Source organism: Actinia tenebrosa, unplaced genomic scaffold (assembly GCF_029948245.1).
Source record: "Actinia tenebrosa isolate PJP-AT-01 unplaced genomic scaffold, QUT_ActTen_1.0 PGA_scaffold13__45_contigs__length_12533684, whole genome shotgun sequence".
NCBI classification, from domain to species: domain Eukaryota; kingdom Metazoa; phylum Cnidaria; class Anthozoa; order Actiniaria; family Actiniidae; genus Actinia; species Actinia tenebrosa.
In genome coordinates, this window is record NW_028292573.1 from 1,023,977 (window position 1) to 1,043,242 (window position 19,266).

The 19,266-nt window shown below is 36.1% G+C and overlaps 1 protein-coding gene and 1 long non-coding RNA gene across 6 annotated transcripts; one reads left to right on the forward strand and one right to left on the reverse strand.

The window, feature by feature from the left end:
- Positions 1–82: 82 nt before the first annotated feature.
- Positions 83–17,868, forward strand: LOC116298804 (uncharacterized). Of its 5 annotated transcripts, XM_089028842.1 has the most exons (19): positions 83–365; positions 2,297–2,471; positions 3,985–4,005; positions 6,450–6,534; positions 6,800–6,873; positions 7,198–7,382; positions 7,840–7,935; positions 8,240–8,661; positions 8,743–9,813; positions 10,006–10,251; positions 10,637–11,049; positions 11,509–11,530; positions 11,784–11,948; positions 13,881–14,245; positions 14,630–14,729; positions 15,152–15,177; positions 15,320–15,495; positions 15,629–16,311; positions 16,647–17,868. In XM_089028842.1, the coding sequence occupies exons 1-19, from the start codon at positions 286–288 to the stop codon at positions 16,757–16,759; spliced, it is 4,518 nt and encodes a 1,505-aa protein (XP_088884968.1). In that variant the 5' UTR covers positions 83–285; the 3' UTR covers positions 16,760–17,868. The 5 variants fall into 5 exon arrangements, with proteins under 5 accessions (XP_088884968.1, XP_088884963.1, XP_088884965.1 ...); XM_089028837.1 differs by having other exon boundaries at positions 8,240–9,813; XM_089028839.1 differs by having other exon boundaries at positions 8,243–9,813.
- On the reverse strand, positions 17,252–18,911 carry LOC116298805 (uncharacterized). The gene is made up of 2 exons (XR_004197383.2): positions 18,677–18,911; positions 17,252–18,607 (listed from the first exon to the last, which is right to left on the reverse strand). It is a non-coding gene; the product is annotated as an uncharacterized LOC116298805 (long non-coding RNA).
- Between the last annotated feature and the right edge of the window lie 355 nt (positions 18,912–19,266).

Here is a 19,266-nt window from a genome sequence, read left to right on the forward strand (position 1 = left end):
GTCATGAATAATATTCATGAGATGTAGTGAGCGCGCAGTGTGTTGTGGGTAGCTATCAATTCCACCCTCGTGTTTAGTTCGTTTTTGCACTCAGCATGTTTCATAGTAACTCAAAATGTCAACATTAAATTTCTTCATTTTTCTCGAGGTTTATCCAACGTAGACTCGATGGAGAACACCTCAAGGCTTCTCCAAGTCCTCGGTGGTTTAAAATATCGAATAACTGTAGTAAAATAGTCTTGTTTTGGGGTTTGTTTTGAGACAACTTGATCTTGCTCGATTATCATGTCGAACCAAGGTTCTCAAAAGAAAATAATTTTCCAAGTTGGAACGAGAGTGGAGGCTCAGGACTTTACCAAAAAGTGGTAAGCATAAGCATACCTGGTTTGTTATCCTAAGGAAGTATTATATATCATATTATTATGTTTTTACTAGTGAGAATGTTCTGGGAATTAAAGGCGGTAACTTCAAAATAATGTATTCACAAAGTACGAGCATTAGATATTGTTAACTGAATGACCACAAGGTTATTGAGCTCCAAACTTCAACTACATTTTATTATTTAATATTTTTGAGATTAAAGAAAGGATATTTTATGGTTTGCGTTAATCTTGAGTTCGAAGAACAGGGCTCGTATTCAATAATAATTGCGATATCTTAAAACAAATATCGAACGAAATTCAATATTTTTGCAACTCTTATTTCGTATCCCTGTTCACTCTTATGTAATAATCCAATTTTTTTGTGTTTTTAAATTATCAATTTATAAGAATAATCTTAAATTTGGCATGAGTTTTCTCGTATATTTATATTGATTTTTTCCCATCAAAAAATAAAAATACTGCGTAGTGATCATTGTTTTCAGTACAGATGTCGTCATCAGTGTAAATAACATCTGTATTAATAACAAAATGAATATTTTGGCCGTCAATCTAGCAATATAAGATAAAGCAGTTACAGTGTGTATACTCAGCTTCTATTATATCACTGGATACTGTCACTTGATGTTAGTTAAATGAAAGCAATATTATTAGTGGTTGACCTTAGATGAAAGGATTGATGTCTGTAATCATTTCTATAAGAAGATGTTTCATGGTCAAACAAATTTGAGATTCATTAATTTTACAGCCATGACAAAGAAAGTTCTCTCTCCGTATGTGTGTCGTAGACCCCTGCTGTATTTGTGTTATAAAAGATTTTCCTACTGATGTTTTGTATGAGTTAAACAATTGAGAGTAACTGTAATTCCTTAAAAGGAATAATGATGGAATACCCTACAGCTTTATAGTTTTTTGTCAATACTCTTCAAAGGGTAAGGCTTGCAGAAATAACCATAACTGTGGCTACATTGTGGGTTGTTCTATCCTTATATCTATGTTAGAGAGGTGTACATACTGTATAATGTACAAGGGGTTACACCTTGCAATCAGCAAAAGAGTACTAACGAGTGCTAAGAATAACAGCCAGTCATTGAACAATGTCTAGTCAGAATTGAAACTTGTCTTAGTGGTCAAATATTTTCCTTTCCGTTCATTTTGACCAGTAACATTAGAGTAAAAATGAGGTATCATCAAGGTAAAACTAAAATCAAGCCAACTTTCGATATCCTGCTTGAGTGATTAAGCACAAAACAATCCAAGTTGAGGGTCCATGGAAACGATAGCATAATCATATTAAATTCTTTTGTTTCCCTGGAGCCTCAACTCAGATTGTTTTGTGCTTGATCACTTAACCAGAATATCAAAAGTTGGCTATTTGGTCAGCCACCTTAACTTTCAACTGACAAGCTGTTATATTTTAGCCCTGCTTAATACCATGTTAGAGAAATGTGTGTATATTAATCTCTATGGTGCTAGGGGTCCTTGGGTTGAGGGACGTGTGGTTTGTTAAAGTCAGCCAGGTGCCTCCCAATTATTTCACCCCCGAAGTGATGATTTAGATTACAATTACATTTTTTTTTTGAAAATTGGGATGTAGCATATATAGATCCATGAAGATGAAAAGGAAATGTTTTGATGGGTGAATTACTAGCTGGTGGATAATCTCAAAACATTATTAAATTTTATTAGGATTAAGTTTTTAATCAAATTGGTGCTAAGCCATGTATCACAGATCTATCAGCTTATTTGCATTTTTCATATGACTCTGTCTTGTGTATATACTATTATTTAATCACTTTTATTTTAAGAGAGCTTATATTCAAGTTTTTTTTTTAAATAATAGAATAGATTAGAATCCAATGTCCAGTGGTGTTTTGTGTATATTGATTGATAACTCTTTCTAATTCCTATTTCAGGTATCCTGCCAGAATATGCCGTGTTGATCAGTCCAGTAAAAAAGTGTTGATTCATTTTGAAGGCTGGAATCATCGTTTTGATGAATGGATAGCATTTGATTGTGAACGACTGAGACCCAGTAGCAGAACTACAGAAAGTAAAGAAGACAAAGCAGATAAGGCAGCTATTGTACAGGTACGTTAGAGTACTACCTGTATCTGTCTGCCGTAGTGTGAAAGGCAATGATTCTTTCACTTTATTTTTAATTTAGCATAAATTTATTAATTTTGTGTGTTTGATCTATAAGGGATAGGTTATTTTTAATATTCTGTGTTTGCTCAGGGATAAGACATTTATTAATTTTTGTGTTTGCTTAGATCAGAAATAGTTTATTTATATCTATTCCAGTCCAGTTTGGAAGACGAAATGAGTTTTATTTTCCTAGTAAACAAATACCATTGTTTTGCTTTCCAAGTTGAGGTGCATAATGTAGTTGATGTAGTTATAATTGAAGGAAGCCTGACCCAATGTTGTTCACATTTGCAATCAAGGGGGAATGTAGTATTGTCTAAATATTGAAACACACTCTCATATCTATTAGTTTTAAGTAAGGTTTTTTTGTGTGTCTGTTTTAAGTTTTTATCTTTAACTGTAAATCATTATCAATAATTATTTTCCAACCTATTGGTCTAGTGTAGTTAATGTTATTTTATATGCTTCATCTGCAGTTCAATTTAGCTGGTTATTAATCATGTTTTCATTAAAGTAAAGCCTGGGTTTTCTAGAAACAATTTTTTCTTTAATTTAGTGTTTAGTTTAATCAGCATTTCATCAAGAATATCTAATTTCAATACAAGTGTGAGAAGTGTGTTTTATCAGCTGTTTAAACATTGTACAAGGTCTAATAAATACTAAGTGAATGTCATTCATTGCCAGCTGCTGAAAAAAGACTAGATTAACAGTCAAATATTGAAAAATGCTGCTGGTGTTATGTTGAAGAAATTTGTTGAAATTATACAGTTTTTGTAGAATGAGCAGCTGATCTGTCTGATCATTCACAATCAAGAGAGGTTGTATATTTATTACCTATCTAATGTCTAGAAGTATAGTTTCTTGTCCTACTCAAGCTTTTTAAAAATGAAATGAGTTTTAGCCATTGAGAAAAACCATTTAAAAGTTGAATACAAATGAGAACAGGTCTGTATAAATTTACAAACTTGTAGGTGATGAATTTTTTTGATAACCTGTATATTTATCAACTTTAATAATTCAATAAGTGTGTGTATATATAATATACATATATACCTTGTGGCCACATACTGTTAGCCTTAGGAAATAAAATAAAATTTTGCTACCAGTAGCAAATTGGGGCCTATTTAAAAGCAAGCTATCCAGTAACACATCTTAGTAACGTAACCTATGATTGTATGATATTTAAAGTGTTCCAAGAACAGGTCCAGGGGGTGGATTAGGTGGTTAGCCACCATTCTTTGCAGATGAAAAATTAATAAGAATAAAGAATAAGGTTAAACCTATAAAGGATGCTGTTTGCCTTTCTAGGTATCATTCATCCCCTTAAAATCATTCTGGATTAGCTACTAAGTTTTGTGGTGTTCCATTTATATCTTTATAATAATATTATGTACTTATGTTTTTATTGCATATGCTTGTTGTGGTGCGGTGCTGTGCTGTGCTACTCATCTTGTAGCAGGAAGTTCAGATTTACAAGGTCAATATTTGATATGTGTACTTTGAAGAATAACTTTGCTCACATCATGAATTATCTACTACACCTAGTACTTACTACATAGCACCTTATAGTTACTTTGCCTAGTACTTACTACATAGCACCTTAGTTACTACACCTAGTACTTACTACATAGCACTTTATAGTTACTACACCTAGTACTTACACAACATAGCACCTTATAGTTTCTACGCCTAGTACTTACAACATAGCACCTCATAGTTACTACACCTAGTACTTACTACATAGCACCTCATAGTTACTACACCTAGTACTTACTACATAGCACCTTATAGTTACTACACCTAGTACTTACTACATAGCACCTTATAGTTACTACACCTAGTACTTACTACATAGCACCTTATAGTTACTACACCTAGTACTTACTACATATCACCTTATAGTTACTACACCTAGTACTTACTACATAGCACCTTATAGTTACTATAGCTAGTACTTACTACATAGCACCTTATAGTTACTACACCTAGTACTTACTACATAGCACCTTATAGTTACTACACCTAGTACTTACAATATAGCACCTTATAGTTACTACACCTAGTACTTACTACATAGCACCTTATAGTTACTACACCTAGTACTTACTACATAGCACCTTATAGTTACTACACCTAGTACTTACTACATAGCACCTTATAGTTACTACACCTAGTACTTACAACATAGCACCTTATAGTTACTACACCTAGTACTTACAACATAGCACCTTATAGTTACTACACCTAGTACTTACAACATAGCACCCTATAGTTACTACACCTAGTACTTACAACATAGCACCTTATAGTTACTACACCTAGTACTTACAACATAGCACCTTATAGTTACTACACCTAGTACTTACTACATAGCACCTTATAGTTACTACACCTAGTACTTACAACATAGCACCTTATAGTTACTACACCTAGTACTTACTACATAGCACCTTATAGTCACTACACCTAGTACTTACTACATAGCACCTTATAGTTACTACACCTAGTACTTACTACATAGCACCTTATAGTTACTACACCTAGTACTTACTACATAGCACCTTATAGTTACTACACCTAGTACTTACTACATAGCACCTTATAGTTACTACACCTAGTACTTACAACATAGGAATAATTGTATATTATACTTACCTACTTTAGTTGCATAACATACAATGTACACTGTATACCAATATAGGGTGTTTTACATCATTATATACAGGGCTAATGTGTAGGATTATTGCAATGCTTATAATACATTTATTGTCTATTATGGCTTATACATACTTTAACAACATATTATTAAACTCATTAATAATTCATGAGGAAAACACAACAGAAATCATGACCGTGAAGAGTGTTGTAAATCAGATACCGAATCCTGTTCATTTGCATAAACTTTAAGATGGATTTTCTTGGCCAGATTCACTTTTATCTTGAAAATTTCAGTGAAAGACGTTTGATAAGTAATCTACAGTATTCGTGTCTGTGTTGTATCCAATATGCAAACTCTCGGCTACACCTCGAGTTTGTATATCAGATACAACACAGCCACTCATACTGTATATATTACTTGTACATAATATTATACACAATGTTAATGATTATGTATATCATCATCGTTTACTGGATAATTTGTCTGCCGAGTTTCACTCATTAGTTTACTCATTAATTTAATTAAAATACATATATCTTATTAAAAATTTTAGAGTAAAAAAGGGGTGGGTTTGTCAAGCCCAAAAAGGATGAAAAAAATGATCACTTGTATTCCACCCTAAAATGTCTAATATGTTATTGATTATCCAACTGAGCTTACTTTTTTACTGTATGAAGTTAAATTAGAGTACAAATATTGCAGGATATTTGTACTCACTCAAGGTTTTCTCCTGCATTATTTGTATTCTAATTTGAATAGCTGGATAATAACTATCATTACGCACTTGCGAAGACTCTAAGGTTGAAAGATTCAAAAAGCACTCTTCATGAACATAAAAAAGCCATGTTCTCCATATGGAAATTACAAGCAAAGCGATCTACATTGTCTTTTGTATGCCCTCGTGCCTCTACAACTGATTCTTGCTCACACAATCAATTTTATTACTGGATTTGCTTCAAAACTTAATAACAAACAAAGAACCAAACTAAGAAATTGAAAAGAAAACATTAGGATGTTGCTCATCTTACCAGTTAGATTGAACATTTAAGATGAGAGAACTTCATTTGCTTCGCTCCTCCGAATGTCAACAATAAGAAAAGCACAGGGAACCCAATTTCTGAAAAGTGCAACTAGTTTCCACAAGCTCTGCAAATGGTGGTTTGATTGTTACTAAATCTGTTTTACCCAAATAATCTGACATCAGTACGATAATTGTGTATAAAGGATCTTCAATCTCAAATTGTTTTATTTTTCTTCTTCAGGAGTGGAAAGTTGGCGATCGTGTTCAGGCCAAGTGGGTTGATGGCAAGTTCTATCCTGCCAAGATAACAAAGAAAATTGATGATGGTAATGCATGAATTTGACTTAAGCTCAATTATCTTATATGCTAGTAATGTAATTGCTTTCTGATCTTTCCACTATCTGTCCATTAATTTGGATTGTTTTTATTTAAATGAATGTATCAAAAACACATCCCTTCCCTCCCCCCTCTTCCCCAATTATATTCAACAAATTTGATAACACCCCCCTGCCCCCTGGAATAGCTTTCCTGAAGTGATAGTGATAGTATTACAGTCATGGATATTACAACTATAATACTTATGTTTTGAAGGTGTATTGGAGGTGTTGTTTTATGATGGTGTCAAGAAAAATATTCCAAAAAACAACCTTAAGCCTGATAACAGGGTAAGTATAAATATATGTGTGCGTACAATACTGGTAATAATATAAGGATAATAATAATAATAATGGATTTTTAAAGCACAATTTTCAAATCACTATAATACAGTACTGTACTTGATGATGGGAAGAAGCAGTCAATATTAAACAAACGAAAAAAGTGCGTCTGTGTGCTGTGTGCTTTCATAAAGCACATGCCACCAACCAATCATTATGCAAGATTTATGACAGTTTCATTGGCTTTTTGCATTTTGTAATTTAACTATTCTTGAGGCCAGATGCTAATCTTTTCCCATTTTCATTAATTCTTTCTCCTTTTACATCTAACAGAAAGTTCAAGCCTTACCAGTTAGTAAAGAAACCTTGACACAGCAATCTGAACGAATGCAAAGGAAAACCAAATTAGCAAATGCCAGGGCTGAGAGGGCTAGGAAAAGAAGCAAAGAACAAACAGATAATACTCCTGCAGGAGTCACTCTAAAGAGAAAAGACAAACACAAGAAACAAAAGCTTGAGTAAGGACTGCTTTAAATATTTATAATTTAGATGTAGTAAATATAGAGATGATAACATGTTTTAAAGCATTTATTCTTGAGTTTCCATATCATAATAATATTGTGGCTGAGCAAGTCGTCAAGCGAATGAACAATATGATATGGAAAACCACTGAATAACATATCAAGCTACTGTATTTAACATATTATGATCTCTGTATTCACACTTGAGACATTTTAAATTGTTCCATCTGGGGGAAACAGAAGAGCTTTTTGCAACTAAAGGGCTAGCTCTTTCTTTGGAACCATCTTAATTCAGTCCCATAATTCAGTTCAGTGCCGTAGACCGGTGAAAGCTTTGAAGATATCATTATTTTTCAGTAGCTACTTGAAATCAATTATAACAAAAACTTTTTCTTGTAAACTGATTTATAAGCATCACTTGTGAATGAACTGTTCTTAAAATGCGTTTTCAAAGCACTGAGCCTGCAAGCAATAAAGAATCAAGCACACCAAGTCCTGTTCAAGCAAAGAAAATTGAAACACCATCCACTGATGACAATCATAAACTTATGTAAGTAGATATATATTGTAATTTTCAAACTTTTGACTATGTTATTATTTAATATATAGACTAATTAGCCAGGGTTGCATAGAACATGATGCATTGTGGTCTAGCTTGGGTACAAATGACTTCATATGAGGCATTAACAAAAGATGTCGTCGCACAATGAACCATGTTTGCTAATTCAGAAAAGGTTGATGATTTTAGGAATTTAAGCTGAAGGTCTTGTGCAATACAGCACTTCTAGTGTAGTGTTTGTACTGTATGCCTTAGACAGGTTTTGTTATGTTTATTTGAAATATTTTTATTTTAGCAGTGAGCCATCTTCACCAGCATCAGAGGATGTAGAAGTCTTACTAGAATCCACAAAAGAAACAAAAGCAAAAAATGAAAAGACAGAAAATCAAATAGTAGAGCCAAGAACACAGAAGGAAGAAACGCAAGATAAGAATACTAATGAAAGTGAGAAAAAATTAGGAACGTCAACTGATATGGAAATGCCACAAAATAAAAAATTAGAATCTCAAAAAAACGAAAATGAAAAAGAAAGTTTTTCTACTGAAAATCCAGAGGAAAGCTCAGAGGACAACACTTGTACAAGTGCTGTAACTAGTCTAGAGGCTCATGAAGAGAGCAGTAAAGAAAAAACTGAATTTAAAAAAGTAACAGATTTCCCAAAAGACTTAGAAAGACTTCCAACCAAGGATAAAGGCTTATTAAGAACTGATAACAAAGGTAATAGCACAGAGAGAGGCAAAGAAGGGTTAGAGTTGGCATCAACAAGAACAAGAGTTGATGATAGAGATTTTGTTTCAGATAAAGCACTGCCTGAAAATATTGAGAAGAAAACAGATGAAATTAATCAGGAAAAGGAAAAAGATGATAGAGTAGAACATGACATTGTTGTCAAGGAACCAGAAGTGACTGGTAAAACACAGGAGCAGCAGGATTCTGGAAGACGTGAAGTAAAAAGTATCGACGAACAGCCTGAAAAGAACAGTATTTCTAATGAGGTTCACACAGAACAGCCTAAAGAAATGATAGAAAATAAAACCACAGCAAAGAAATTGACCAAGGTGTCTCCTAAGACACAGAAGAAAGTGAAAGGGAATCAGAATGGGACTGGAGAGAAGAAGAGAGCAACGAGAAGCCGTAGTGCCATAAGCCCTCGAGGATATGGCTACTCCATGGCTGTAATGCATCCTGAGGTATCTAAACCTGACCCTTCTCCTTTGGAGACTAAACCAACGCATACAGACCAGGCAACAGAATCCATTGATACTATTATTGACAGCTTGGGTGAGGACACTGCTGTTGTTGAACTAGAGCCAGATACTTCAGAAAGTTGTAAGCAGGATACTAGTAATGAAGCTGATGCATCTCAAAACCAAACTCAAGTCAAACGGAAAAAGAACTTTCAAGCCAAGAAGCTTAGACTTGATCAAATTACTGTTAAATTATCTGCGCAGCGGCAGAGTGAAGCAGAGGCTGCAGTGCAATCACCTTCAGCTTTCCAGATGACACCTGTACAACAATCTTCCCCACCTCCTCTGATGGCAACTCCACCTCCAGCCACCCTGCCTACCCCTCCCCCACAGAAGGCACCCACTCCACCTGCCGCTCTTGCTGGTCATCACTACCCAATGGATACATATAGTGTACCTCCTCCGCCGCTGATATATGCACCAATGGCAGCACAGTGTTGCTCAAATCCTCACTGTCAACAGCATGGAAGCATCTACCCTCCACCTCCCAGAGCACAGCTTCATGGTGGCATATCACACCCTATGCACCTACCACCCTCTCATCTTCATCCACACTCGGCAGGGTATGTCATGTACCCCCCTGGAAATGTACCTACTTATGATACAAGGCCACCGATGCCATGTGAGTATAAGATAATAATATTTATCAGTATACCATCACATAACACCTGATGCTGGTCCATATCATGTAATATATGTATTCTTATATAATCAGGTTCATATGCCAGGTGTACTGGTGCAGTATACTATCACATACTAACTGACGCTGGTCCATATCATGTATATTGTAATATATGTATTCTTGTATAATCAGGTTCATGTGCCAGGTGTACTGGTGCAGTATACCATCACATACCACCTGACGCTAGTCCACATCATGAGAGTGCCCTGGCAAGGCTTATGCAAGTAGAGCAAAGAATCCTACACCCAGGGCCATCACCTCACATGGCTCATTATAGGGATGGTGCTTCACATCATGGTCCCTGGCTACCCCATGGACATCCTCATGCTGCTCAATATTGTCCCTTACCTCCAAAGCATGAAGAAATGTGGAGACATGGTAGGTTAATGCATTTGCAATCTCATATTACTATGAAAACTATAGTCCACAGGGTGCTACTGTATATGCTTCATTCAATCAGAAATTTACTGACTTGTATACTGTAAGTTTGATGGATTAAAGGCAAACAACAGTAACAAAGCAACAAGACATAGACAACAAGAATAACGACTACTACAGAATAAATATATGTAATGTAACAAGATAATATATCAACAACAATAGCAACCTTTCATTAATAGCACTGACAAACATACTGTAACAAGAAAATGTATCAACAACAATAGCAACCGGTTTGAAGTTGCCTAGGTTACTGAATGCTGCTTTAAGTAATTACTGTTTACTAAAGGTCTAAATGCTAATAGTTGAGTGGTTTGTCTTTTAGAACGCCCTCCAAAATCTCCTTCCCACATTTCTCCTGTACCAGAAAGTGAAGCAACTAAAATGATAAGAAGATGGAAGAATGAACGAACATTACATCCGGCCTCCTCCACTGCGGATGTTACACCAGGACAACCCGATAGATCACCTGATCACGGTAAACACGGGGACTTGATACATAGAGGATCTTCATCTACAACTCCAAAAGAACTAAAGAAACAGACAGAAAAGACCTTGAAGGAGAGTCCGAAGAGCAAAGAAATAGAAAAAGACAATTCTTCACCAATGACTGTTCAATCTAAATTTAGTGAGGGCCAGTTAGATCAACAGTTTAGCTCTGTTGCTGCTGCTAGTAATTTTCAGAGCTCAGATGCTAATACACCAATGTATAGTCAAGCAGCTTCATTTGGAGGAAAGGTACGTAAAACTGTCAATTTTGATTAGAAAAAGCAAAACGACCTCTTAGCTGATCTACAAGTCAGAACACACCAATAAAGCACTGTAACAAGTAACCACTAGTCATTCTTTTTCACTTGTTGTATTCAACACACCAACACAATCCCAACTACTAACCAGTAGTCATTCTTATTCACTTGTCGTATTCAACACACCAACGCAGTCCCTACTAGTAACCACTAGTCATTCTTATTCACTTGTTGTATTCAACACACCAACACAGTCCCAACTAGTAACCACTAGTCATTCTTATTCACTTGTTGTATTCAACACACCAACACAGTCCCAACTAGTAACCACTAGTCATTCTTATTCACTTGTTGTATTCAACACATTAACACATTCCCAACTAGTAACCACTAGTCATCAGTTTATTAGTACAGTATATGGATTGACTCATTCATTCTTGTTTCTATTTAGACTCGAAAAGGAAAAGAACCTGGTAAGTACTGTTCTCAGTGGAATTGAGATTCGATAGACCTTATTTGTTTTCCTGTAGACCATGTGTTACTCCCTAGAGTATTATTTCTTTTTTAACATTTGTGCATGAGATGACACATAAATATGGATACAACTCAAACAAAGAAGCTTATTCTCAAGAGAATGACACGAAATCTGAAATGAAAAAACATGTGACCATGATGAATAAGGTTTCTAACCCTAACTTACGTTGTTCTATTGCTTGCTACCAACAGCTGGTCCAGCACCTAAGGAACTTGTTATCGAGATGGATCATAATAAATTCAAGTGTCCAATTGCTGGATGTGATAAATCTTTCCGTAAAGAGAGCGGTTTGGATTGTCACATCAAGTACTATCACTCACCTACTGGAAAGGAAGTTAAGAGAAAACGATCATCAGGTAATGATTGGCGATGAATGATTGGGTCTTGGATTATGATTGAGATGAAGATGATTGCCAAAACTGCCTCTTATGCGCTACCTAGTAAGCGTATCGATCTGAGTATCGAACACATGTAAATTAGGATCAGTTGGGGGTGGGAATTATCTTACAGTTACTATGGGGTCGGTGGGGTAAGGATTTAGCTTGTAGTTTACACAAAAGTGTAAGAATAATGGGTATATTTAGTCGGAGGGGTGGGATATTACCGTAAATTAGATAATTGTAAATATCATATAGGGGTTGTTTTAAGGGTTGGAAACATGGGATAAGATTTTTATTGGTTTTATAGGGTTCTAGATAGGTGTCCCCAATTAGTTTATTTAAATAAGCTAGAACGACATGACACAGTAATAAAGTTTATTATTATTATTATTATTATGATAATCATGGTGGTGAGGATGGTGGATGATGATGATGATGATGATGAATTGCATGGCAATAGGGATGATGATGTGATAACATTGATGGTGATGGTCTTGATGATGGTAGTGTTGGTGATGAAGGTGGATGATGATGATGATGATAAATTGCATGGCGATAGTAATGATATTGTGATAATGTTGATGGTGATGGTCTTGATGATGGTAGTGTTGGTGATGAAGGTGGATGATGATGATGATGATAAATTGCATGGCGATAGTAATGATATTGTGATAATGTTGATGGTGATGGTCTTGATGATGGTAGTGTTGGTGATGAAGGTGGATGATGATGATGATGATGAATTGCATGGCGATAGTAATGATATTGTGATAATGTTGATGGTGATGGTCTTGATGATGGTAGTGTTGGTGATGAAGGTGGATGATGATGATGATGATAAATTGCATGGTGATAATAATGATATTGTGATAATGTTGCTGATGATGGTCTTGATGATGGTAGTGTTGGTGATGAAGGTGGATGATGATGATGATGATAAATTGCATGGCGATAATAATGATATTGTGATAATGTTGCTGGTGATGGTCTTGATGATGGTAGTGTTGGTGATGAAGGTGGATGATGATGATGATGATAAATTGCATGGTGATAATAATGATATTGTGATAATGTTGCTGATGATGGTCTTGATGATGGTAGTGTTGGTGATGAAGGTGGATGATGATGATGATGATAAATTGCATGGCGATAATAATGATATTGTGATAATGTTGCTGGTGATGGTCTTGATGATGGTAGTGTTGGTGATGAAGGTGGATGATGATGATGATGATAAATTGCATGGCGATAATAATGATATTGTGATAATGTTGCTGATGATGGTCTTGATGATGGTAGTATTGGTGATGAAGGTGGATGATGATGATGATAAATTGCATGGCAATAGTGATGATGTGATAACGTTGCTAATCATGGTCTTGATGATGTTAGTGTTGGTGATTGTGATGGATGATGATGAATAGACGACTTGCACTAACAGGTCACTTGACCGTATCTCCCTTAAAACGAGCAGTTTTTTCAAAATAAAAAATACAGAAATGAAAAGAGCATCTCGGCATAAGTAGGAAGGCAGAGTTTCAGTTCATGATAAGCGAAACTGGAGAAATGGCTTTAGATATAAAATTGAATGTTTTATAAGGATTTGTATGGGAAAATGCACTGGATGGCAAAAGCTTACCAGCCAACACTTTCCCCATGCAAATCCTTGTACAATATTTGATTTTATATTTAATGACATTTGGTGGATGGCGTCATGTGACTCGTTAGTGCAAGTATCTTAATGTAATCTTGATGTTGGTGGAACTGAAGGTGATACAGTAAATGATGGCGATATTGATGATGTAATCCATATGCCCAAAAGCAAATTTTCATAAGATTAACAAACTAAACTTAACCCAAATGGAATCATTATCATCCATGATATATATTTATGCATCATAATTCCAGCGTCCATGAGATCAGATGGTACCCCAGAAAGTTCTCCTGATGTTGCTGGTCCTAATTTAGCCAAGCGTCGCTGTCATCGCTCCTCAGCTCCTGGGCAACTGTCTACAGAATCACTACCAGAAATATCACCATCTGAATCAAAACACGACATCACTACAGTACTGGAATCTCTTGCTGTCAAGGTAGAATCACCAGTTAAATCTAATTTACAGGACACTGATCTGGAGATTGAGCCAGGGACTGAAGCAGATGCCATGTACTGTGGTTCAATAGAAAGTATTGAAGTGGAGGAAGAGGATGTGAGTACTGGGGATGTGATACGATGTCGCTGTGAGGAGACTGATGAAGGTGGCTTCATGATACAGGTACTAGTCCAACCAGCAATCTATTATTGTTATTACAACTTCTGTTCCAGGGCATAGCTTACTCACAGATCAAACCCTGAAACAATCTCTGGGCTGATCTAAGACAGGAAACAACAAACTGACAGTTTGAATTGGATTAAGCATGTTGGGTTTTACAGAGAGAGAAAGTTGATTGACCAACTGTGCTGAGCAAACAAGTTTGTCAGAACGACTTGCTTGTGGATCTTAGGTGTCACTCACAGCTCAGTTTTCTCCAGCTTGAGGGCTTGCTTTCGTTTTTTCGTTTTGAAGGGGGAGGGGTGGTCTTTTTTTTCAATTTTAATTCAATAGTTGTTCTCCATTATCTAGTTGTACTAACAGTATTGTCCGTCTGGTTGTTTTCAGTGCGAGCAGTGTTTAACATGGCAGCACAGTGAGTGTGTAGGCTTAACGGAGCAGACTGTACCATCTAAGTATCTGTGCTACGTCTGCAGTAATCCCAAAGGTATCCAATAATTATTAAGTTATTGTAAGTTCATTTTCCCTTCTCTTTAGGAAGCTGTCCGCATACCTGGCTGGCAATAATATAAAATAATCTAGACTTGCCCCAACTCTCTTGTCTGCCATGGGAGGTTTTTATTTGACCACAGTAAGCGTAGAGGAGAATCCAGCAACGGATATTGGGAAAATAAGCTAGCTTAGTTTTGTTGAAGTAAGAAGAAGTATCTACATTAGTAGTAAGCGCGAATGATGTGATTTAATTCAGTAGTTGTACATCCTGATCATTTCCACTATCTTAGAATGTGTAATTTATTTCAATTATTGAACCACGTTACGTGCAAAAAGGTGTGCAATTATTCGTGTGCTTTTGTTGTAAAGGTTTTTCTGTGAACAGTTTTCTGATGACATACTTGTTTATACCCACAGGCCTAAGAAGACGAGCCAAGTATAGAGTAAGTCATACGAACCCCTCTCTCCTATATAGACACAATTTAATTTTGTCAGCTGACGAACTAGGAAATAGGGTGTTATCGAGGGGGACAATTATGGTGCATCCCTATTACTTGGCTAATGATGTGGTATTTTGTTTTTCAGAACGACTTTGATTGGTTTAGGAAAGGTTCGCTTCCATCCTTCTCGTTCTTGTCTGAGACAGAAGAGAATCCAAGTTACAAGAGTCAAATATCATTATCAACACATGATCTGATGTCTGATATGCATAGTGTCGATAGTGTACTGAAGAGTTTACGTGTTAAACTGGACATACTCAGGTATAATATTATGTTGTGTGTGTACTTGATTTATAGACCTCTTTGGTTTCCCAAATCAGACCACCTGTCATTCCCTAGAGTATTATTTCTTGTTTTTTCTTATTTCCTTTATTTTGGTTTGTTTGTTTGTCAGATCACCCAACCATCCTGCCTTGGGAATGTGGTACAAACCAACAAACAAGACTGACGAAGACCCAGACTCAGCACTAAAAAGCCCTAGCAATCTAGACTCTATAAAACCATCAATCGAAACATCGTTACTGATGGTCAAAAAAGACCCTTTTCCAAACGGGCTTGAAAGACCTAAAACGCCTCTGAGAGATCACAATCAGAATGGTATAGAGAATACTAGCATCTCTAATGGAAATGGACTGTTAAATGGAGAGGTGGCCTCTCAACAAGGCCCAGGGAATTTGACTGTCAATTCGAGTGTAAATAATAATACCGAAGGAACTGAAGAAGAAGAAGCCATCAGTCCTCTGCCTCCTCTCGTTCCTGTGGGTGGCACAGCCCAAGGGAATACCCAAACAACTGAATTCAATTCTAAAAAAATAGATAAAAAAGGACTGAACAACAATGTAGAAAAGCAAAGAGAAGATTCTGGGGTGGCTGTACTGATAGCAGATCAGGATAAGAATGAAACAATCAATACACCCAGTTCATCTGAGAATACTGTACATAAGAATGATGTTGTTGATGCGTTGGGTCCAAACGAGACCGAGGATGATGTAGCCATGAGTAATTTAATAAATGATGTTGCAGAACTGCAAGAATCACTGGAATCTAGGATGGATGTCATTGAACGACAGATTGAAGGTTCGTTCATTTCTCATCGCTTTTAGTTTTGAAATTGTATTCAAACATTCAAAATCTCTCATCTGAGTTGAATTTAAAGGGTGTTGCTTTGCTCGCAACAAAACATTGATGTAAGCCTGTAACCATCTTTGCATAACGTCTCCAAGAGGTTGTCCTGTTTTTAGCGAGTGGGGAAGGGGAACTGTCGCTAGAATTCACCTGTAGCTCTTCTGGAAAAGTGACTCTCTTTTATCACATGATAAATAAAAGTGAGGGAGCAACCAGTTATGGCTAACATAGAAGGGTTAATTAAAGCATGAATGCTAACTTTGTATTCCAACTCTTTTCTTCTCCAGTTTTGGAACAAACACAAGAAAACTACGATGAGCTTGACTCGGCCAAACCAGATCTTAGAAAACTAGCTAAAGATTTAAATCGTATAAAGCGTCTGGCGTTACATGTTGGATGATGGGTGTTGGTGTAGAGATCCTGTAATGACACTGATATGACAACATGTACTGGTATGGCGTTACATGTTGGATGTTGGTGTAGAGATGCTGTCATGACACTGATATGACATGTACGGTATGGCGTTACATGTTGGGTGTTGGTGTAGAGATCCTGTCATGACACTGATATGACATGTACTGTATGGCGTTACATGTTGGGTGTTGGTGTAGAGATCCTGTCATGACAGTGATATGACATGTACTGGTATGGCGTTACATGTTGGGTGTTGGTGTAGAGATCCTGTCATGACACTGATATGACATGTAATGTATGGCGTTACATGTTGGGTGTTAGTGTAGAGATCCTGTCATGACACTGATATGACATGTACTGGTATGGCGTTACATGTTGGGTGTTGGTGTAGAGATCCTGTCATGACACTGATATGACATGTGGTATGAGTATTTTAGTTCGTTTACGTGTTATTGTTAGTTGACTACCACGACCAGAATGCTTTGCACGTTGTCAGACATTTATTCTACATATCATTTCCTGCAGTACCATTTCTTTGCTTAACGGTTGCACATAAGAAGACACATGAATATGGATACAACTCAAACAAAGAATCTTCTAACACGTGATCGTTCGACCCAAAAACGATCTTCCAAAGCATTCTTCTCCTTGTAGCCAAATGCTTGGAAAAAGTTTGCAAGATTTTAAAATCTCTTTTTCCAGCTGGTTACCCTGTGGCATGCTGTACCATAGGCAACCCATGAGCTTAATAATTCCACTAATATATATCTTGATGTAAATAGAGGTGGATATGTATACTGGTATATATAAGTCTATATATAATATATATATATATATATATATATATGTATAATTATGGCACTAGTATAGTGGATGATTAAATAATGTAATACCCCCCGGCAGCACAAGTGATATTACATACAGGAACACCATATTGTTTTCCCTTTCTATTCGATACCTGTCCGAGCTGCCTTGTCACTTTCTAAAGCCATGAGGGACGTTCCTCTTCTTCATTGAGGACCAACTAAAAATTATCTATTTTAATTAAGGTAAAGGCTGTTACCCTCGATTGAAATAAATTCATTATCATCATCATCATTATCATTATTATTATTATTATTATTATTATCATCATTATTATTTGAGATTTGCCCGAAAACTGGTGCTGCTCAACATAACGTTAGGTTTTCTTCGGGCATCCAGCTATTTGCAAGAAAGATCGATAAAGGTTTTTGTTGAATGTTGTATGCCCGAAATGCACTATGGGCGACGTGAATTCAATTAGCGAAAGGTCAACAATATTAGCCTGCGTGCAGCCGGCCTCTAACTGTCTGTTAAGTCTATACGAGAGAAAAGTCTGGCTGCACGCAGGCTACAACAATATGAAATTCTCCTCAACTTTGTCTGCACGTTTTTCCGGTTTTTTTTCCTTGTGTATTATTTACATATGTATATAATGCATTTCAAGCTTAGTAAACAACTAAACCTTCACCAAAGTTTTTTTTTTTTGTTGAAAAAGCTGTATATTGGTTTTAGCAGTATAGTACTAATCTACATTCCATTAAGACATTTCGAATCATTCGTGAAACGATTTCTAATGCTCAAAAGAAAAACAAAAATATACAGAAATAAAAGTGTACATTGATTGAACTTGGTAGGTGCAAAATAGACTAAGCATGATACATCAGTACCAGACACTGATTGTATTGTTTTCTTTTGTTTTAATTTACGAGACTACCATCTGAGGAATCACCTAGCTGCTAGCTTGAGTTGTTTACTCCCATGATGAGCTGAAGGTTATAATCCAACCAACCAATGCGATATATATATATATCTGTAACAGGAAAGAATACATCATCTATAGATCCATAGTTAAATATGCAAACCCTTGATAGCGCCCAACCTGTAGATACGCTTGGTCGCTCTTTCATCCTTCGATTTTCCGTTCTTTGATGTTTTGGGGAAAATTTTTCTTTTCCAATGAAAGGAAATCCCAAAAAGATAAACTGAACAAGTTCAATTCGAGGAGTATCGAGAAATATCTGTATTTATGCATTATATTCCCTCGCGTGGAAAATTGTTTACACCCCAAGAGCTGATGCACGGAAATCCTCACGTCTCAGAGAACAGACGGGAACGTTGAAACGTGTCTTTATGATCATAATCTAGCTTGCCACTGTCTGTATGCAAATACTGCTTCTTGCGTGCATGCATAACAGCTTGTTTTACTAATGCGCATTTTTGACGATGATTACAGGATTTGTCTTTGAAGACTATTTTCTGGGAATTCACCTGGAAGTTTGGGAGGGACAGTTTGCTAAAGGCGATGAGATTTCTTATCTGAACAAAATAATTTAAAAATAATACACAAAAAAATAATTAGACTTTCCGGCTGAGACGATTGTTTTCTCAGTTCAGACCACGTATTATTTCCTTAGGAATGATTTATTTGTTTACTAGTAACGGTTGGAAAGAAAAAGGGTTGGAATATAT

Coding starts and splice junctions, on each gene's coding strand:
- LOC116298804 (XM_089028837.1), top strand. CDS start 286: ATGTCGAACCAAGGTTCTCAAAAGAAAATAATTTTCCAAGTTGGAACG. Junction 366..2,296: donor CAGGACTTTACCAAAAAGTG/GTAAGCATAAGC, acceptor TTCCTATTTCAG/GTATCCTGCCAGAATATGCC. Junction 4,006..6,449: donor AGGAAGTTCAGATTTACAAG/GTCAATATTTGA, acceptor TTTCTTCTTCAG/GAGTGGAAAGTTGGCGATCG.